Raw genomic sequence first — 22621 nt, 5'->3', positions numbered from 1 at the left:
AGCCCTTTCGTTCAGATGCAGAACCCCTCACTCTTCTCACTGTGCATCAAGTGTCATTCCTTTCATTTCTTAAGAGTCAGGCTTGTTTTCGAAATAATTTTTTTTTGCCTGGACTGTGGAGAGCAAGTGTGATGATTCTGCTTCCTTCGTCCTGGGTGAGTTGTTCAGGTTTGACAAGGTAATATCTGCCTACATACCACCTGATGGATAACAAGCAAAAACCGAACAATAATAATAATCAAAAAACTGGCTTCATGGCTGCATTATTTATAGCTATATAATTTAAAGACCATAAAAGTAAAGAATTCAAAATATTAAAGGTTTTACATGTCTTGGGACTATTAGCCCCAAATCGAATTTATCCGTCACTGTCTCCTCTGCCCCAGCTGGGCAATAAAATTCTGAGAGCAACCCAGAAATTATCAGCAAAGCTGACACACGCAAAAATCAAGCACTTGATCTTTATTTCTGGCTTATTATGCAAATGTCTGAACGTGTCTACATAGCTCCCAGAAAGCACCCAGCCATGGCAGCATACACACACAAACTGGGCCATTTTGGTAATTCAGACCACTAGGGGTAAGTGCACACGGAGAAGTCACTCGTCCCATGTACAAACCCCCCTACCCGGTGGTGCCAGAGCCCATGAAGGTCAGCTGATGAGGTCATTTCCCGCTGTTGACCACAACTTCTGCTTTTTGGGAAGAATGCGAATAGCACAATTTCCACACAGCAATAAAATGGATGCAAAGTCAAACAAAAGAGAATCTGGCGTAAGTAACTTTTCACGATGAAAATCAGGGTTCTTCAGTCAAGCACTAGCTGCCGGGCTGGATGCTATTCATACCACACCACTCAGAGGTTTATAATCATTGCCAAAACCTCCAGGAGTCTAAGTTATGGAAAAAGCATAAACACAATTATTTTCTTCAGAATCACAAAGAAAGTAATCTAACTCATTTCTGCCTCTCCCCTTTTATTTTGACTTAGGCTGTTTCTGTGCTTCAGGGATCTGAACGTAGTCTATCTCCTTTTTCATGGTTTGTGAAGAATTCCAATTTAGATAAATAATCTCAAATGAAAGTCACTTCTTTCCTTACTACAATTTCCCAATTTTTTCCTCCCTCTCCATCCCCAGAAGACTCCTTGTCCAGGCATAAAACGGTACGAAGCACAGCTTTACAAGTTCTGAGTAACTTTAGGATCGGGGTATAAATACATGGTACATCCTCCAAAAAATCTGATCTCTAACTGGTTTTTCTGATACGCTCTTGACACTCTTCTCATCTAGTCTGATCTAAGCATTTCCGAGATGAAGGGGGACACAGACAAAAGATGAAGCAGACTACATTTTTCAGTACTAGTTCGGAAGTTTTTCACAAGTAACCATTAGGGAAACTCTTACCACTGCTTTTTCAGCCTGCTACTGGATTAAAAATAAATAATAATAAAAAAAATATACAAATGTTACTTTAATCACTTCTAGTAAAAACTGCTGTGCACACAGTCCTCACAATGCAATTACAGAATAAATCATAACAGGTACATATACCCTGTTAGCATTTGCTTAAAAAATGCCTAAATATCAGATGCTTTTTTCTCCTGCTGAAATTAGATAAACCTTCACAGAACACACTATAACCTTCACTGAGCACACTAAAAATAAACTAAATTATAGGCGTGTGAAAATTGCACAATTAAGCACAAAGTATGAAGGTTGCAACTGAGACATTTATTCCAGCCCCTGGTGGGTGCAAACTAAAATAAAGTTCTAATTACATTATCGTATTTTTTCCTTTCAAAAATTCGATTTTTTACAGTAACTTTTAAAAAATCTGTACTTCTGAGCAAATGCTGGAGCTCATTAATTTCTAATACGTGTATTTACATGCATTCAGGTGTACGCTGTTACCGAAGCAGTGCTCAAAGAAAATTACCTCATTTACTTCTTTGCACAGATTTCCTATGAATTCCCTGTTCCTGTTGCCTCATTTGCTGCGTAACATAATCCTGCATAACATCTGAAGGGAGCAGAGCTCCCGCAGAAAACAAAGAAGGCATTTGGAATTGCTTGATAATACAAACCTGCTGGTTCACACGCAGGAAGACACAGCCATTCCCACCATCGAGAGCACATACAGTCAAAAATATTAACTTCTATTCCCCAGTCAAAGTACGACATCTTAAACCCTTCCTCCGGTGCTCCTCTTAATATATAAATGCACCCAAGTCAGCTGATTTTCTATAAAACTTGGGCACTTTTGAAACACGCAATCTTCAGCATCACAGTATTTAGCCAAGCAGAAAAATACATATTGTACACGTATAAGGAGCACCAAGCCGGCTTAGCTGACCAACACTTTTCCTCCAGGGTTCAATGACTTGAAAATTTACCAAACTTCAATGGTTCAGGACAAAAGTTTCCATTAGTATCACATCTATTTGATTTTATTTCAAGACACACTGATTCGACTGCTTCGAAGAATGAAGCAAAATACACTATTTGGACCATGTTTCAGAATTTCTGCTCCTCTTTACAAGCAGCTCCCTCGCTTACATAAGGAGAACTGAAATTTGACAGGAGGCAGGTTTTTGTGTATGGACTGAGCAAGATGATCTGGGAGCCCTATACCAGCACTGGAAGAAGAATAATTGTAGAGGAGTAAAATAGAAAGATATTTGCCAGAACTTGGTGGCCCTTTTCAATGTATTTTCATAGATCTACTTGGATAAATTATAAGGATTCAGAAAACCAACAGTTTAAACATGTGCAGCGTGACATTTCCTAAAGCTTTGAAAACATCTTCCCTGAAGCTTCTTTCAGGAAGCACATTCATGCTGCAGAACGTTCTCAGCTACCTTTTTAATTCATTTGCAGCGCTATTTTGAGCGGTCAAGCATGGAAAATGAAAAAAAAACAGACAACCTTCATCCTGTTAGTGTTGGTCTGCGAAGCCACACGATCGGAACAGCTTCAAGAGGAAAGATCAACGTGAGGAATCTACAGGCTCTCAGCCACGAGCTGCCTTTGTGACCAACTGTTCCGAATGCACTATTTCAAGTTTTGCTTTTGAAATGACTTTTAAATTTTGTTGTTGAGCTATTCATTATAATACAAACATTTGAGAAATCAAAATTGAAATGCTACTTAGCTTTTTTACAAAACAAAGTATTTCAATCAATCATACAGCTATTAAGAGTTTATATGGGAATTTAAATGTCAAACAAGGAAAACTTAAAAGCCTTTGCAAAATGGAATTTTAGAATTCTGCATGGCTCTGTTTAGAATGCTTGGTGCTACAGTTTTAATAATATTTAACTTAATTTTTTTCAAATTTGTTTTGTACTTTATTTGGTGAATTTCATTCAGCTGACACATCTTTAACTTTACAGGACTAGGTAGTATGTAACCTTTAATTGTTCACTATTACAAATGTTAACTTGTAGTTTACTTACAACTAACAATAATTTATAGAATCAATTGGTTTTCTTTTTTTTTTTTTTAATTTGTCATACGGGCTTCCTGTGTTTTTCTCCAGACTCTTTGAATCGTGGTCATGATAAAGCGATGCATAAAGATCAGCCTTTTGGAAGACTGATATCGTGACTGTTCCGTGTATCATGGCCTTACCATAACACAACAACTCAGTACAATCTGTTGTACACGGCACATTACAATAGAATTATACCCTTATCTGGCCAAAAAGGCTTGATCAGTCAGCACCAGTCGCACAATTTAGCCTCGGAGACACTGACCCAGTAAAGCTCCCTCTCCCGCATTCTAAGTATTTGAGTTACCCCGCAGCTTCAGCAGCACATTTGCTTAAAGCAAAATGAAGTGCTTAAATTTCTTGTGAGATATCTGAGAGAGAAAGAATGTAATTAACTAAATTAAGGGAGAGTTGCTGCCAGTTAATTGAATTCACACTCTAATTACTTATCACAGGTTAGCACCGTACCTCACAAGACAAACCAGAATAACCCAATGGGCAGTCGCATTTCTCGATCAAGAAAGCCTGAGGAGTCATCCCAGACACGGTGCCGCCCTCAGCAACCTCCAGCGAGATCTCAGAAATCCTGAAAAAAAAAAGGAGCAAACATCTCTAATGAGATTAGTCAAGCACTAACTCAAACCCAGTTAGTTCACAGGCAGCTGGCATGGGAGAAAATGGTCTTCGTTGGCTGTTTGTGGGCTTCCTGATCTACAGCAGACCAAGAGCACGATTTTTGCCTCTCCACCAAACACCAAAGCCACCACCATCACCCCCAGTCTCATTTTCTATTTCCAGGCAACAGTATAACTGACTTGTCTCTCCTGCTTGATTCTATCTCTTTTTTTAATCTCTTTTCAGCCAAACTATTAACAAAAGCTCATATCTGATTCTTCATTTGGAGGGACTCATTAAGAAATTGAAGTCAGATACTAAATGCAGTTCCAATTCATGATTCTCATAGGTACAGCAATAAAATTGCTCACTAAATGAGCTTTTAATGAGGCAACTATTAAAAAAAATAATAAAATCTATCCTCAGCAACTAAAGCAACCTAATAAGCTCTAGAGCAGGCTTCAAAGACATTGTGCATTTGCCTTTTTAGCAGGAATTTTCAGATCTCTAGCCAGATATCCTTTTTTTTTCCCCCTTAATATCATTTAAACACGTATACAAATAATTTAAAGCAAACAAGAAATCCTACTACAGAAGCATCTGTTAGTATCAGAAGGGGATATGTTTCACGGTAAAGCTTCTGACATTTTCACTTTCAAACATCTGTTTCATTGTATTAAAAATAATCATATCCTTGACTCTCAACCACTCCCTGTCTTTCCCGCACGCGTGCTGACCTGCCAAATACGTCAAATATTGAGTACATCATGGAAAAAAGTACTCAAATACTGAGTATTGTACTCAAATATTGAGTACACCATGAACAAAGATAACAAACATAATATCTAATGAAATACACTTAATCCTAATGTACCCCAATGCTGTTCTTTTAGCTTACTTCTTTATTTGGGGGGGCAGGGTGTTATTTTATTTAAATGAATGCTATGATCTGGAACCCCTTACTCTGAGAAACAAAAAGGGAAGAATAGCGTAAATTTTAAAGCTTCAGATATATTGGCAAACTAAAAGAAAATACTGAAGAACGTGTGGCTAACCAGCTGAATAAATGTCGATAATGCTGCTAGGGCCTGTTCATTAGGTGTCTGTGCTAAAAGGGCTAATGAAGAGGAGCTCAAAGAACTGCTCAACTCCTCCTCACGTCCATAGTCCGCTCATCTACTCCCAAACCTCGATTAAGGAGTGACCGAGAGGACACGCTGCTTCCGCACATTGGCAGGACGACTGCAGGAAAAGCGAACGCCCACTGCTGAACTAGATCAGAGGCTTGTGATCGTGCTTAGGTGACCAGACCCACACCTCCTGACACCTGATGTCGATGCAAAATCCCCAAATCACCTAGTAACTTAAACTCTGCACTGCCTTCTTACTACCTGGAGAAAGGGGTTCGGTGGAGCAGGGAAACTGAACAAAAAAAAAAACCCAATCAAACAAAGCCAGATGAAAACAGAAGCCTGAAAATGGAGAGGGCAAACCCATTCAGATCTGACATTCGATGTAAGCTCATACTGAAATCTCTGTACATTCAGTGAAAAACAAAATGAAATTTGCCTCCCCGTCATCTTCAAGGCTGAGGCAATGGTCTGTGTGCTCCAAAAAGCCTATTTCCTGTCAGAAAGCTGTATTTACATAATAATACACTCTGGGACCACAAAGCTACCTGTTGTTTGTCTGAAAATGTTACTTAAGGAAGGTCAGGCTTGGTTGATTCTTGGAACGTGCCTAATAGGCAGCAGTCCAACAACCACTACCTGATCAGTGGCAGGGATATTGAAATAATTCACAGTGAAATTGAGAGCGTACTTCCAATTCAAACTAATTTATTAGCACAGCCCGGTTGCCTGAGAAGCAAAACAAAATCTAATAAAAGAAATGTTTCAATTTAGAGCAGTGAACGTGAAAATGAGGGCAACAAAACGAAAAATACAGGAGAAAAATGTTTGGCTTTGGATTCTGAGCAGAAATCTCTAAATCGCTAGTAACGCTGCAGCTTTGAAGCAGAAACACCATTAGCATCGCAGCTAAACCACACAGCTAACACCGCGCTAATGCTAGATCCAGGCTATTTTTATGCTTCCAACTGCTGCTGCTGCTTTGACTTTATTTTAAAATGCTTTTCCTGTAGTTTGTCACTTCTCTGCAGCTTTTAAACTCTGCAACTGAAATTAAGGCACTATGAAAAACCTTAAAAGATTTCAGATATAATATTTTCCTCCCCCCATCCACAGTTTCTTTTGCTTTATACTTTTGTACTACGCACAGACAGGTAGCAAGAGAAGCTTTAGTAGTTTAAACAGGGCCCTTATTTAGAAAGCCCAACACACTATTTAAACAAATGCTTTATTATAAGTCACTTAATTCAAAAATATGTTTAAAAAGTTGAGCATAAATATTGTCCTTTAGAGGGTCTCAGACTATTTTCAATAAAAGCCCTCGACTCTTACGCAATCTAATATTCAACTAACCTTTAAAAACATTTGGGGGGATTTATTTTGTGGTCTTAAGCAAAACTTTCCCTGAAATCATTCAAAGTGCTAACTTGAAAAAAAAAAAATAATGTATTCCTGCTGTTTATTTTCTACTTAAAGTCTCAGATGCGATGTGATGGATGTTAGCTATGTAACTGGACAGATCATAAAAACGTAGCGTAACACAACCGCTTCCAAACTCAAACACGGCGATATGGAAGGCTGTGGCTTCAGATGGAGAGTCACCAGAAAGAACAGAGGAACTCTTTGCCAAGTCCTGCTGCCATATAAAATGTCATATTCTGAAATGCGATGCTGTAAAAATACATTTTGCTTTTGTAAGTGCCACCTGGCAAACCTGCCCTGAGATGGGAAAGTCTTGCTCTGCTCCGTTCCATGCCTCGTGACTGGGCAGCCCTGAGCAAACGGTGCTGTACGGCAGCGCAGGCGCAGTTCAGTCACCATGGTCACGTGCAGCTCAGAACAAAAGCATAAAAACAGGTTCATTTTCATAACTTATGCCGCTTGAGCCGAGATAGCATTCGGGTTTTGCTTCCACAACTGAACTAGGATCTGTAGTGCATCAAGGGAAGGCAGAAACAGGCACAAAACATGGCTACGCTGCTCAAATTTTCCAGGTCACGCTGGAGTTACCTCCCTATCTCTTTCCACAGGAATTCCCTGTGCTCGTAACACAATATCCTACATTGACTACACCAAAAAGAAATGAAATCAATGTAAAACATCTATAGCATCTGTTGCTAGTATTTCCCAGTACAAGTTGGATGAATACTTTCTGTAAATGATATACTTCAAACAGAGAGGACAGCAGCAACGACGACTATGGTTTCTATCACCCAACACTGCATTGTCTCTTCCCCTACCGTTCACCGTCATCAACTCCAAAGGTCAGGTTCTTACACACCTATTTGTCACCTAGAAATCTCAAAATAATTTTAGCCTATCACTTTGTGACAGAATCATAGAAAGGACCTCTGGAGACCTTTGGAGTTTATCTCCAATTACTCCTGGGTCCTTGCTAATAAAGACTGCTTGCAAAGGATACCGCGAATTTATTATCAAAAACTTTTAGGAAAAGTTTACGTAACCTATTCCAGAACATCTTTACCCCCAGGAACTTTTCTCTCATGTCTAACATGAATCTTTTCTACTCAAGCTCATTTCTTTTTTGACTTACCCACCACAGCAACAGAGAACTGATTCTTTTCTTTCTCTTTGTGACAACACTTCATGGATCTTAAGGCAATTTGTACTTTCTAAGTCATTACTGAATCACGTCCACCTGGTGATACGTTGTAAACAACAGACCCCTCTCTGAAGAACCGGTAACTAAGCAGCTGTTCCTTGTTTGTTCAATTGACTACTCCTTTCAAAGTGTAAAATCTTAGAGTTGACCTTTAGATTGCAGCAGATTTTTGTATGATTCCTCTCATCTTGCTGTCTGATCTCCGCTTCAAATTTAGTAAGCGTTATCTTTATTTCACCATCTAACTTATAAATGAATAAACCAAATAGAAAATGTTGACTATATCTGCCCCTAATATATTGGATTAAGTAGCATTTCTTTAAAAGAGTACTCTGACTTTTTACTGCGTTTCCCACTTGCAAGAGAAAACTCCCTGATATGCTAACATTTAGAATTAACTACAGCATCGTGTTTTGATACAGCAGGCATTCATTCAAGAAGTGCTTTGGATTTGTTTCAGGATGCACGTGCTTAGATGTGTTCTCTGTTCTAGGATCCTGAAAATAAGGATTTTGTTTGCGTTGGCTGACTTACTTACATTTTCTATTGAATAAAGTTTCCCTCTCCTGCATCTCCTGCTATGCTGAACGCTAACTCCTGTTCTTCTCAGCAGCTGCTTATGGCTTATGTTAGGAATAAAAATTTTGCTGGGGAGCTCTATCGGGTTACCTGTGACTCCTGCACAATTGCAGACCACCACATGTAATAGTTACCTGCTCTGCCTCATGATATTTCCATGAGTAGCCTTAATTAGAATGTAATGAACATCATACAGGACATTCAGGAAGTCTTCCCGGGTTACAGCTCTGCTTGGTCTTGGGTCATCTCCATAAGGCTTCCATGTGAAATCTGCCTGGGACACCGTCCTGTTGACGCCTGGGTCATCACGATAATATTCCCAGGGCAGAGTGTTTCTGAGTCTTTGGTCATCACCATAATACTGCCATTCGTGCTAAAAGACAGTAATGCAAAACCAGATTATTAACAGTATTTAAAAGGACTTGGTGCTTAAGTTTTGGGGAAAAAAGCAGAGGGAAACGTTACCTCTGTCATCTCTATCTCATGCCTCGTCAGCTGCCCGATCAACGGGGCAGCCATGTGCCGGACGATAATTCTGGTGTGGGTGGGGGGCCCACCTCTCACGATGACTTGTGGGTAGTAAGTAGTAAAACCCGTCTCTTCTCGAGCTTCGAAGTAGATCGCGTACTTCAGTTTCCCTCCATAAGCGGTCAACTAACAAAGCAAAACACAAAGTACAAAAAGAAATCTCATCCTCAGGTAGTTAAAAATAGATCCCTGGGCATACGTAGGAGCGAGATACACTCTGCTGTGTGCCGTCTGATGAGTGTGTGTGCGGTAGAAAATAGCAATACACGCTCCAAGAACTATCTGGGGACAAGGGCTGTGTTCAAAAACACCCATCAGCAATTCGTTATTGTACTGCGCCAGAACCAAAATGTTATCTATTTCTTTCTATGTGCCTTGGTGCTCCCCAAAGTTTGTGCTTAGAGAAAGAAACATCTAAACTTTCCCACGTCAAACCAAGAAATATCAAAAGCGCAAAATCAGCAGCACATAACGACATCCAAACGGGGGGTTCTTTCAACCATTTTCTCCAGTGTAACTTAGAAAGATCAGGCTTTTTTTGTTGTTTGTTTTTAAATGGGGAGAAAAAAAATTTACAAGAGAGTTATAGTAAGTGAACACAGCTGAATTTCTCAAATAACATTTTTGTGAGAGAATCTATCTTGTGGGAGAATACTACATGTACTGACTATAAATACATATTTTTAAATAGTGTTTATGTTACAGACATGAACTTCCATGATAGCGGAGCAAATAATTTTTAATACTGGAATCGCATTTATTTTCTTTTGAAGTACCTTCCACTGTGTGACAACATACTTACTGGAAGGGGAACAAAAGGCACTGCAAAATACAAATATAAGATAAAAAAAATATAAAGCCATGCCAGTATTCAGTGGAATTTTATGTTTACCTTTTGTCCCTCAAACTGCTCTGGAAGCCTCCAGTAAACGGGTTCTGAGCGAAGATCCTGCATCACCTGTTCTATATTGGCTACTATTTCGGGAGGCTGGAACGCAATCCCTGAGAGGGTGCTGCGCTGGAGCTGTTCATCCACCAGTGGCAGAACCATTTGCTCTGGCTTCAAGGTCACCTACACATATTTTAAAATATCAAGAAGAATATCAAGTCTACTTTCCCCATGAAATGTTAGTCTTTCAATTCTAACTCTTTAAAAAATTATTTCTAGGTAATTTCATTTCACGTCTTGAGTAATTTGTCACAAAATAGTCTTACTCCTCCTTCAGGTATAAACAGTGATAATAATTACTTCCCCCTCAAGCTTTTTGCACCTTGTCCTCGTGTTAACGAAGAACATACCAGCACTGGTTAAAACAGTTTCATCAGCAAATGAGCCCAAGAATTTTATTCATGCGATTTTCATTGTGCTATTTCAGTCTGAAGCCTGTTCTGTTCGTATTGTGAGAAATGGACCTTACGAAGCAGCGTATTTCTCACCAACACTTGTTGTACATCCCTGGGGCTGTGGGACACGGCGCCCGATCCCGTGGTACTTTTACACAACAGCCAAGCTAAGAGTTCTCTGGGCAATATGCAGAGAGCGAGGGCTCAGGGTTTCTGTAACTCTAAATTCAGATTTAGTGATAAATATAAGGATGCCACTTAGATACTTGTAATTTTCTTAGACTTGTTGAAAGATTCTCAACAGCATTATACAGAAATAATTATTTTGATCATAAGAGTTAGCAATTCCATGCAGATGAAAGTATCACAGGAAGCGTGGGAACAAACGCGGAGGGCTGGTATCAAAATCGCTTTCTTCCAGAGAGTGAGGAAAACAAAGAAAATAAAAGCAGAGTTCTATCTCCACCAGTGATGCCATCAATACACTGCTCAGGGATCAGGCACCGAGGAACCAGCCAAGCCCTGTACTGTACTTTAAACCTCTTGGTGTTGCCATCTACAGCAGCACCTATGGACTGACCAGACATGGAAGCCCTGCTAACATTCCCAGCCCTGAGTCAGATTTCCCAAGTTCCTATCACAACCATATTTTACTGTTTACTACCTTAGACATCAAGAAAGTGGTCAACATATTTGAATTTCAGATCAGCCTTGCTTTACTGCTATATAAGACAGGTTTTGCTTCTTTAAACATGTCCATGCCATTTGAAGCACCTGAGAGTATCTGAAATAGTCCCTAGCAGCTGATAGAAGCCAGTCTCGCTCAGTTTACAACTCTGAATCAATTCTGAAAGAGATCAGAGTACCAAAAACTAGATGAGACATGGGCATACACTTGTTTAGATATGACCATAAATAGGAAAGGAAATTAATAGGAGACACAAAATATTCAGGAGGTTTCTGCTTTGTGCTGCCACAAGGGTCAAAGCACCATTTTCCAGAACTGTTGCTGTCATGGAACTTGATTACAATTTTATAACTTGTCAGCCTTTTACAGTCTTTCATCTCCAGCCTACAGGCATATGATGGGCAACACTGAAATAATGAGAAAAACTGGGTCAGATCATGATAAATCACTTCATCCACTGGGAAGGGGAAGGGGTGCTATTGGATTGAACAATGAAGGGGAGAACGGGTGCTATTCAATATTCCTTTAACCAAGGGATATGAACTCTTTAGTAAGAGACCACACCTTGATTTCAGCCCGAAGTATCCTTATCCAATTCATGCTTGTGCACAACGAGCCAGGGGCTTGATTTGCATTAGGCAGACGTTCCCTCTATGGTTGACATGCTTTCTAGCACAGATGTGACCGACCGTACGTGGGGACTGAACCGGTCGTTTTCCATCAGATATAGCCCCTCCAGAACGTGACTGAGAAGCTGGCCCAGTAGCCACAGACTGTAGAGGTCTCAGTGTGTGTTTTGAGCTCGTTGTACAGGTAAATGGAGACACCCAGGCTGCCTCATCTGTCAGCCCAGCAAAGGTCTCAAGGCCCTCCTCCACGAAGAGGTGGAGAGCTCTTTGTTTGCTCTGATGGATAATACCTTACCATTCTTGGATTTAAATAGAGCTTTAATAAGCTCTTATTTAAAAATGAGAAAAAAAAAATATGCCAAAACCAAAGCAAAAGAATGAAAATACACAGATTAATTGAACCATGGGGAATCTATGCTGGACAACGAGCACCTGTGACCCTTGAATACACCTGGGTACACTGTGTATCACGTACCAGAGATTATGTTACAATGCACTGAACTGCATAATTTCCCCACACGATGAACTTCCCCTTCTCTGAGCTTTAATAACTTTGCTTCGGCTTGACATCAGCTATTCCACCACTGGCGTTCTAATCTACTTACTTACTTTTAAAGCCTTGACCCTGAGTGTCTAACGGGACATACCGCGCTCTCCACTTTTTAAAGTATAAAGAGGAAAATGATTGCTTAGAACGTTTGGCCACTTCTGAGCTACCTCTCGGTGCCTGGCTAAAAGGCGCCAGCAGGAAACAGCATTATGGGGTTTCACGGCTCAGCAGTTCCCACTCACCCACAGGCGGACCAGCCCCTGGGCCTCGCTGCACTGGGAGCTCCGGCCAAAGCAATAGCAGCTGCTGCAGCCAAGTGGGTTTCTGGCAGAGAGACCGAAGGTACCAGCCTTGCACCCCTCACAGTGGACACCTTCCACGTTAGCCTGGAAGAGAGAGAAGATTTTTTTTTTTTACAAAAAAAAGCAAGCTTTATTTTGAGGCGGTCATAAAAAACCTGAAAATCATGCAGTAATGATAACGTCAAGTTGCAGAAAGAAATAATAATAAGCGTACAGAAATATTCAAGGAACTTTCCAGCTTCTTATCACGTGTGTATGCAAACATACACAATTAATGTAATTGAGGCATTTGCATTTGTATCCACTGAGTAGCTCTCAGCAATGGATGCTGGCTTCCTACTGACACTTGTACGCACAGAAAAATCAAACGGTGCTTTGGGCATGACATGCTCAATAACTGATTGATAAGACAAGAAAAAATGTGTCCTCCTGAAATTGCCAGGGCTAATCAAGTCTTTTGTTTAATAGGAATTAGTTTTGACAAGTTAGAATGTTTAAGGTACAGTACTAAATGTTCTTCTTGACATATTTTAATGGAAATATCGCAGAGAAAAGCTTTCCCCTCTTCGTGATTGTTTTCCACATCATTGAACAGTACTAACAAGGCTGAAATGTTTCACTGTTGTAATGTCAATGCTTTTATTTTCATTTTTCAATTAGTCCAAATAAAAAGCTATACCAGATAAGGCCAGATACACAATGATTTATGCATAGCCTTTTAAAACCATTTTCACACTGTGACCAAGGTATTTAAAAAAATTCATCAACATGAAAGCACTGGTTGCCTTTTCCTCCCCCAGCCTTTCTTTCTCTTGAGAGTAATGTGAAGAAGCCAATCTAAAAAACAAATTCAACTTTCCAAAGCTTATACAGGAGACCAGCATTATCCCCAAGGATTTTTTAACCCTCATTTCCACACGTAACCCTGTCAGCAAATGTGCCTATCCTGTATTTAGCTTATATTTTGCTGCTTTTTGTCAGGGCTGACAAAGGGGCTCCCGAGCCTTTGAAAGCTCATTTCTGCAGCTCTAACAGCAGGTTTAAATGGCAATGATTACCATCTCATAAAAATCTAGCTTCTTCAATATATAACTCTTTCAAAAAAGTTTAACCAACCCTAGATTTAAATTTAACCTTAGATTGCAATTCGGGGGAGAGGAGGGGAGGGAGGGGAAAATCTGCTGACTTAATTCAGTATTATTTGTCCATTTTCCGCCATAAATTGTGAATTTTACTTGCTTTGCATTTTGTTTCCTGTCAATTGCAGTTTCTTATCACTAATCATCAGCTAAATATATACTGTTAATTTGCCCTCACAGAAGCACAGAAGTAACTATATTAGCCTTAAAAGAATCAACAAAGAAACATTTCTATTTCAAAATGCCAGAACCCCCCCTTCTTTCTACTTAGTGCTTACAAGAGCTCCAAGGAAGACATTGACATGCTGGAACTTATCAAGAAAAGCGGCACCAAGATGGTTAGAGGGGTTGGAGCCCATCACGTATCAGGAGAGGCTGAAAGAACTGAGACACTTCTATTTTTCCATTTCAGAGAATGACATAGGGCAAATAACAGCGATCATTAGGCTGAACTTTACTCAGCTGGTCCACGTGATCAACTCACTCCAGCTTTTTTATGGTCTCACCATCAAATGCATTGGTATTTGTGAAATAGAACATGATGTTTTCTGTTCAAATACACCAGAAAAATGGGAAAGCGGTCAAGGAGTTTGCACAAAGAAGTTGTGAAATCCTCATCCTTGGAAGCGCTGTCTCAGCAATGTCTTTGAAACAAGGGGCTGGACTTCATGACCTCAATAGGTCCCTTCTAATCTAATTTGTTCCTCACTCCCTCCACTGAGTCTATCCTTTAAACTCAGAATGAAGTGACCGGTGCCCATTTAACAAAATAATTACCTGACAAATCATTTAAATTCATCCTTCCATTTTACTAGCTCTTTGTGTCAATACAGTCCCTGAAAAAGAATGAATCAAAATCACAGAAGGAATCTAATCTCTAGAGGTCACTTTTAAAAACCTCCTCCTTGAGGTGGGACTATCACCAATGACTACGACAGGTTACCCAGGCCTCTTTCTAGCCAGTTCTGGAAAACCTCCAAGGATGGCGATTTCACAATCTTTCTGGATAATCTGTTCAAGTGCTGTACAGTCCTCCTAGTGATTTGTTTTTTCATAATGTCCAACCCAAAATTCCTAAGCTGCCATTTTCAGCTCCTGTCCCTTGTCACATCTTTTGCTACTACCAGAAAGGACTTGACCTCATCAACTACTCTTTGAAGCAGCTGGAGGCTGCATTTTCTCTCAGCCTCTATTTTTTGCAGACTAAAAGAGCCCAACTCCCTCAGTACATCTTTACAGATCATCTGCTCTATGGCTCTTTGTAGCCCTTCTCTGGATCCTCTCCAGATTCTCAACCGTGCTCTTCAATCAGGTCCTAAAGCTGGACACCATTTCCAAGCGCAATCTTACCAGCACTGAGGGGGATAAAGACTTTCCTCTGCTGGTCACGTTCTTCATGATGTCCTACCTCACAGCTGCATGGGCCAGGGTGATCAATGCATCCAGCTCAGGAGGCACTTTGCCTTATTTACAATATTACAATGGCTTATATTCAGTTTGCTGTTCCCCAAAGTGTGTGCTTTTCAGCAGGATTATCCTCAGCCTTTTTCCTCCCAGACTGTACTGATTCTTGAGGTTATTCCACTCCAATTCATGGCCTATTTTCCCAATCATCAGGCTTTTCAAGGACCCTCTAGATTGTAGTTCTACTGTTCAGCATGTTGACTTGCTCTACCTCCTCCAGATCAGCAATGTTCTCAAATCTGCTAATGGTGGGTTCTGTCACCTGTGTCACTGATGAAGGTATTGGCTCTGGGCTATTCTGCTGGCTACCAACTCTGTGTCAAACCACCGATTACTGCCCTTCAAGCCCAGCAATCCAGCCAATTTTCAAACCACTGAAGTATGCTGTTCTTCCAGTTCCAAATAAGAACGCTGTGGGTGATGATGCCAAAAGTCTTTGCTTTAGTGATCCTGAACTGGATGCAGTCTGCTCAGAAGCACGGATGCTACGGCAGTGAATTCTACCTAGAAAATGATCAGTATTTACTCGCTCTAAGTCACTGTACTATAAAGAACTAGCACTGTGCCATACTATCATTGCTGATGTGTTTGCTTTTAATTTCCCAAATATCTGAACAAGAATTGTATTGAATGGGATTAAATTGGCAACAGTTCTGTAAGAACTTGCTCTCCTGGCACGTGGCAGTGTGTGTGAAAAAGCAACTAATAAGCACTTAAGCCTTTCTTTATGTCGGACTCCTCCCACAGCAGTTGGCAAATATGCTATGAAAACCAACCAGATTTTTTTTGCATATATTGTCGGAACAGACAAGTACAGATGTCAAGGAATTTTGGAATAAGCTTCTCCGCAGCTGTAAGATCAGCTCACAACCTTTGCTGTCCTACCTTGCAGCTGCACTGGCCACCGCGATCAACGCACGAGCACTTCCCCAGCTCCGTGTCACAGCTCCGCGGGTCGGTCCCTGCCAGGACGCACTGACAAGCAACACACTGTGGATAATTCCAGTAACCCAACCTGCACTCGGTGCATTTATCCCCAGAGAATTCAGGGCGGCAGAAGCAACAGCCTGTATTTAAGTCACACTGAGAACTCAGGGCTCCGATGAGGCTGCAGTCACAGGGCTAAAAAGGAAGGAAACGAGGAGAAAATTGCAATTGTGCTTCTGAAAAAAACACCAAACCCGACAAAAAAGCAACTCACCTCTTTCAAGTATCTATAAATAAATTACAGCAGTGAATTTCCACTGTTCAGAGGTAACATATCTGAGTTATAAGGCTGGGCATTTATCTTTATTCAATAAAGGTCAAGCAATTACACTAAATACATTTACAACACTCCTTCCTTTTTGAACAGATATTACTTATCACTGACAAGTTAGGCAGAGAAATCAAATAAATCCGAAAGGGTCAAGACACTGGGATACTTTGTGGACCAAATTAACTTTAAAACTGTAAGCACTCCCTAAAAAGTGCTTTCTGTGTAAACCCTCTGCAGGGCATGTTCAGACCACTTTGCTAACACTGGGATTGCTCAGGGGCAGTGGTCCCTGTGGAATTTAGGTCAATGTTTATTCCTTATCCGTCAGACAGGCAACTGTCTTCTTCGTACAAGCAGGACTCTCAGATGCCAGTAATTTATGTGGTAAGGGACAGAGATTTAGTCACTTTGTGTGCTGGGAAGTCAACTTGCTCACAGAATGAGACTGGCGCAGGCAGGTAAGGACAGAAATAGCTGATTTGCCAGGGAGTCTAGACACTGAGAAAGAAAAGTAAGTAGCAGGGAAAGCCACGCACTTCCAAAGAGCAGAAGGATCCCTCAGTGCCGTTACTGTGACCGTACTGCAAAGTTAGCACAGGACATTTGCTGCCATCGCTGGCGTGACCAGAATCTGCTACGCGGAAGCCCCGCTCGCAGCAGCAAAGGCAGCGCCGGGAGCACAGGTTACCACAGTAACTGACACGGAGAGACTCGCTAAAATTAAGGACACAAAGCTGAAAAAGAGAGGAGGAGAATGAGGATTCAGTCTCTAAGCTAAGCTGTTTACTATATGAAGACTCAAAGCACCTTTCCTCTGATCTGAAAAGACCATTTATAAAGAAGAAGATGATTATATACAGGAAATATTCAAACCCAATCTTTACTGAATGCCAGAGAAACTATTTAACTCCTGGTGAAATGTCAGACTGCTAGACTTCTACCTAACCTACGAAATAAAACCTTCTGATACAATGAACCTCATTCTACAAGATGCGTTTGAACATAAAGCTTAGAGAGCAAATTGTTCACCGCACACTGAAACAGCTTGGTGTGCAATATCAAAACCTAAATTACAATCAGGTGTTATGTTTGTTTTGTGAGCAAGGAGTTTTATGCAACACTCTCTCTCCCTCTGAGTTACAACAGCCCTGGAAATCTCCTCCCAACAGCGCGGGCAGCAGATTCACATCTCACTCTGCAGAAATTAGCTGCAACTTGCTGAAAGAGATGTGGGCTGATAGATCATGATTAATTTAGATGGTGCCATGGAACTGCCATACTAATGCGCTCACATGAAAGACAAGCAGAGGATATACTCCAGAGCTCAAAGAGAGGTCTTCAACCTCATTAGGCTGGTTTCAGAAGCCAAGAGTCTGTATCACAGCAGCACAACAGAGGTTTCACAAGAGGAATTTTCCATACATACAAAAAAAAAAAAAAATCATTCTTGATAATTAGTTTGCAGCCTGAGCTACATGACAAACAGCTTTTTGAGAAAGAGCATTAATGGTGCATCACCATGTTCAGACAAGTAGTTTTTTAGAGTAATTACAGCAGTACTATAAATCCCTCATCATCAATGAGAATGGCGGAGAGGGGAAGGCATTTGAACCCTGCACAATATTCACTGTCACCAGCTGTCAACCTTAACCAAATACTGCTCCCCTTAACTCAAGAGTAGGACATTAGCAACAGCTTTCATGGCCTCTTTGACACACTATCATCATCTTCCTATTTCTTCTCCCTTCTTCCCTGCCCTTCAGATTTTTTTAACTATGTCAAACACTGGAATAAGAAGAATTTAAAGGCTAATGAGAGGGCTTATTTCCCCTTTAAGAACATAGGAAGAAAGTGAATTTTACAGCTAAAAGGTGGCTGTTTCGTTTCTTCTCTTTTCACTGTCTTTTATGAACAAGTTGAAGCAATTCTCAAGGAAGCTCCAAGTACAAATTCCCAGTGGTATCACAATTAGGGGCAAAGTAAATTTATTCTGCAAAGGCACTGTCAGTTACCTGTAACTATACCTCTAGATACACTGTGCAATAATGTGGTAATATCTCCTCAATCACGTTAAATATAGCTATAATAAAAGAAACCAGGCTCAAGCAAGACACTGACTCAGCACCACAGAGGTATCAAGAGGGTTTTGGGTGTTCCAGGCTGCACACCTGAGACAGAGGATCCGCACTGCTCAGTAACACATCGCTAACATTTACACCACAGTCTGACACCAAAACTCACAATGCAGAAACAAACCATGATTTAAAAACCTAAAATTGTGTTCCAGCTACAAATGACTGTATTTACCCCACAGGAAAGAGGTAACATGCACAGAGAAAACAGAGATCCACTCACCTTGCAGCCACTGACAAGGTTGTGGCCCCAGTGATTCGGTGCACATTTGTCACACATCTCTCCAACGGTATTGGGGGGGCAGATACAGCGGCCGCTGATGGGATCGCAGTTATCACCAAAATGTGAACACTCACAGGCTTCAAGGAGACAGAAAAAAACAAATGAAGCAGAGGAAAAGTTATCCCTTTGTGTGACACCTGGAGAGCAGACCCTAAGAGCATTAGGATCATTCCACCAAAGCATTGTCCATACGGGGAACTGTCAGTTATCTGTGGGCACGGTGGGGCAGGAAAGGCAGGGTAAGCCCAGAGGAACCCAAGCCAGGAGCAACACAGGTTACCTGAGACTGAAGTAACTGCCATGAGAACAGAATGGGAAAAATAAAGGCATCAACTGTAGAAGTGCAGAGATTTCATAGAATCAGAGAATGGTTTGGGTTGGAAGGGACCTTAAAGACCATCCAGTTCCCACCCCCTGCCCTGGGCAGGGACACCTCCCACCAGACCAGGTTGCTCCAAGCCCCATCCAGCCTGGCCTTGAACCCCTCCAGGGATGGGGCAGCCACAGCTTCTCTGGTTGTCTTGTGCGATGGTGCACTCATTGGACATGGATGTGGGACTATCACCCTACAGTTTCTGGGCCCATGCGGTCTTGGGCAAGAAGCCACCTGATGGGCTCTGAGCCCTCCACGCAAGAAACCTGCAGTGTGTTTAACCTCTTCCGCCCATCTCAGCCAATCCCCTGAAATCTCTGCGGCCATAAGCAGACTTTTCTTAAGGGGCAAAAAAGGTGTTTCGGTTTCTTTTTCCCATTCTGCTCCTTTCTTTCAGATTACATGTATTCCATCTTGGGAGGACAACAACCATGTGCCTCTTCCCAGGAAAACAAGCTTCTTTGAAGATTTTATTCAGTTAAAAATACTTCGGTTTTGGAAGTGGTTCCAAAAGTGGTCTTTGCTCTGAAAGCACTATTAAGTGAAAAACTCATTGGTGACAAATGAGAGGTCTTTTGAAGACCAGGTTGGACGGGGCTTTGAGCAACCTGGTCTGGTGGGAGGTGTCCCTGCCCAGGGCAGGGGGTTGGAACTGGATGATCTTTAAGGTCCCTTCCAACTTTAACCATTCTATGATTCTATGAAATGCAGATTCAAGGTATGTGAGTGGTAAGTAGTTATGGGCCACAATTGCTTGGAGGAGCAGAACTGGTGCATGGTTATTTTCATACCCACCATCAACTCCTGAGGTCAGAGCAAAAGCATCATGAGTAAATTATGACTCTACAGGTGATAATCTGTTCCTTGGGGTGTTTAAAGGGCCACGTAACATAATGTTGATTGCTGAGGGCTGTGTTTATGTTCCTTACCTTTACTGTATGAAATACTTCAATCCAGAGTAAAACTAGAAAGTAAGAGTTGTGCAAAGATAGAGCTCATACCTATAGTTCAAATAAGAAGTGATCTTTATTTTTCCCCATCAATGCTTTCAAAATAATGTAACTGATGCAAAGAAGACAGTAAGTTTTGCCTCCATCGTTCCAGGAATAAGACACTTCTCATGCTACATAAAATCTTGTGACACACAGTGGCTTGAAGATGTTTCAGAAAACATCTCTCATTGAGAGACTGAGGGTTTTGGACGTGACAGCTCTTCCATGGGCTTCCATTTCTTACACAAAATGGGTTCGAAAGGCATGGAGGGGAAGAACGCGATACACCAATATTCTTTTCATTTTTACTTTTATCATTATTTAAAAGAATGTGGAAGAAATACAAAACACATTTGTTGCAAGCAATAGTGAAATAGAAATCTCTCTTGTATTGTTGCTGCTAGAATGTCAACACTAACTGATGATGCTTTAGGGTTTTTTTTTTAGGCTTTATGGTTTTTTATTGCACAAGAAAAAATCAAATTATATTCCTTTTGGATAAATGCTAGATAAAAGAGGTTGAATATTTTATTCGATACTTAACTGTCACTATGGAATTCAGTTTTGTGCACTTTCTTCCTACCACAATGTGATATACTTTTATTAAATTTCTGATTTTCTCTGTGATTCATAATTTAATTCTCTTTTTTTGTCATTTGAAGGAATACATAAAAAGCTGACTAAAAATAAGTGGGGAAAAACCAGCATTTTGAAAACAGAATTCCTCTTCATCCATCTCAATCCATCAAAGTATTAACTTTGGAACTTTTAAAACTCCGAATTTTCCTAACACCTTTAGCTGTTGCAGTTATTAAAAATACTTGATGACTTCAGGCAGATACATTTTGATTTAAAATATTGTTTGGATTTACACTGGTTTCCCATTTCACCACTGTTCCTTAAACTCTGTCACTTCAAGTTTGCCAAGAGAGCATTTAACAGTTTTATGGGAAACCTTGTTAATTGTCCTTTCATTTTCCTTCCCCAACTGTATGAAATGAACACCATTTTGTAGCATTTCACAATCACGACGTACTTTGAAACAGTGAAATGTTAGAACAAGAGACTAATCATGAAGATAAACTACAGTATTTTTCCCCTCCGTACATGTGTTAAAGGGTTTTATTTCAAGCTCTCCCCTCAGTGAGCCCGTGACCTAACCTTCGCTTTTGCCATGGTGCCAACATGTTTGCCCTTTTCAAGGTGGTAAACGTCTTCTGAGCCCTTCCTTCCTATGGAAGACACCACCATAGAGTAATGTTTCCAAATATGATTTATAATCCAGCCTGGCTCAAGGTTTATCAACGCCATAGGTGAAATTTTGAATTTTGCTGCACAGATGTGGGTCTCGAGGCCTTGGTGCTCCTTCCACACAGAAAAAAACTCTGGCATCCCAGCAGCCAGTCGCACTAGACAACTATCTACGTCTCCCGTGATCACACCTAAGTGAGTCTACGAGACTTTAAAAATACAGTTCTATAAGCAAAGATGGATATTTCCCTGTGAAGAGACCTATTGTTAAGGTTCTTTTCAATAGAGCAGTCTGTACTGCTTTAAGGACAGGAAACGTTCATTTCAGTGTTTGACCTAATGTCCAAAAGGACAAACATAAATGTAAAGAAGTGGCTGGGTATATTTATGTCTGATCATAGAGTTGCAGCATCTGGAAAAACTTGCTTTCCATGTGTTTACACAAGGGACATAGTAGGGAATTTTATCTGAAGATCTTGTTGTACACAAAAAGTATACAAGTAAGTAAGATTCTACATATTACTGCATAGAAATTTAATAAAAAAGGATCAACCATGTAAGGACAGTGAAAAGGTTTGAGACAAAACTAGAAGCAAAGGGATTTTTTTTTTTTCTTTTTTCCCATTCACATCCCTTCAAACTGATGTGATTTGGCAAGCACCTTAATCAGCCCTCTATGATACTCTTACCATAACTAAATTATAGGAACTTTTGGCAGAAAGTACTTGGAGAAAAGGATGCTCCTGTTCCTTCTAAACATGGCAGAACAGCCATAAACTGACCTTAAAATAGCAGGAATTGCTTTGTCTTTTGTTCTTGCCAATCACCACTGACCGATTTACAGGGCTATGAAAATACCTACCTGTCAGGAACATTCATTAGGCAATCCAAAACCAGCCAAGCTTGAATCTTAGTGATAAATAAATAAATAGAATTTACATACGGGTACAGCCGCCTTCTTCAAAGTTGTAGAATCCATGAGCGCAGCGGTCACACTTCTTTCCCGTCACTCCAGGCTGGCAATAGCATTGTCCGTCTCCATCGCAGTCGAAGGACTTGGACCCAAAGGAGTTGCAATTGCAGGGAACGCATCCTCTTGATGACTCCAAGCCAAATGTTTCAGGCTGCCACAGAGAGAGGGAGAGCAGTTGGTGCATGGAACGGTTACCAGGAGAAAAGAGTGTAGGGGGATCAGGGTGGTTCTTTCCTCTTCGTCACTGAAATACTACTCTTGACAGGTTGAACTGTAG

At 40.7% G+C, this 22621-nt stretch overlaps 1 protein-coding gene across 1 annotated transcript in view; it reads right to left on the bottom strand.

Annotated features, from left to right (window-relative positions):
• The window catches only part of LAMA2 (laminin subunit alpha 2), a 304356-nt gene that overhangs the window by 104081 nt on the left and 177654 nt on the right, over positions 1-22621 (bottom strand). The window contains exons 22-29 of the mRNA XM_074144590.1: positions 22315-22495; positions 18696-18832; positions 15968-16204; positions 12420-12563; positions 9859-10038; positions 8904-9092; positions 8573-8811; positions 3960-4077 (exon numbers count right to left, since the gene is read on the bottom strand). Of these exons, the coding sequence (XP_074000691.1) occupies positions 3960-4077; positions 8573-8811; positions 8904-9092; positions 9859-10038; positions 12420-12563; positions 15968-16204; positions 18696-18832; positions 22315-22495 (1425 nt within the window). The remainder of the gene's footprint in view (positions 1-3959; positions 4078-8572; positions 8812-8903; positions 9093-9858; positions 10039-12419; positions 12564-15967; positions 16205-18695; positions 18833-22314; positions 22496-22621) is intronic.

The sequence above is a fragment of the Numenius arquata genome, chromosome 2 (assembly GCF_964106895.1).
Source record: "Numenius arquata chromosome 2, bNumArq3.hap1.1, whole genome shotgun sequence".
Taxonomy (NCBI): Eukaryota; Metazoa; Chordata; class Aves; order Charadriiformes; family Scolopacidae; genus Numenius; species Numenius arquata.
The sequence above is the reverse complement of the archived record's forward strand: the minus strand, read 5'-3'. Positions and strand labels throughout refer to the sequence as shown.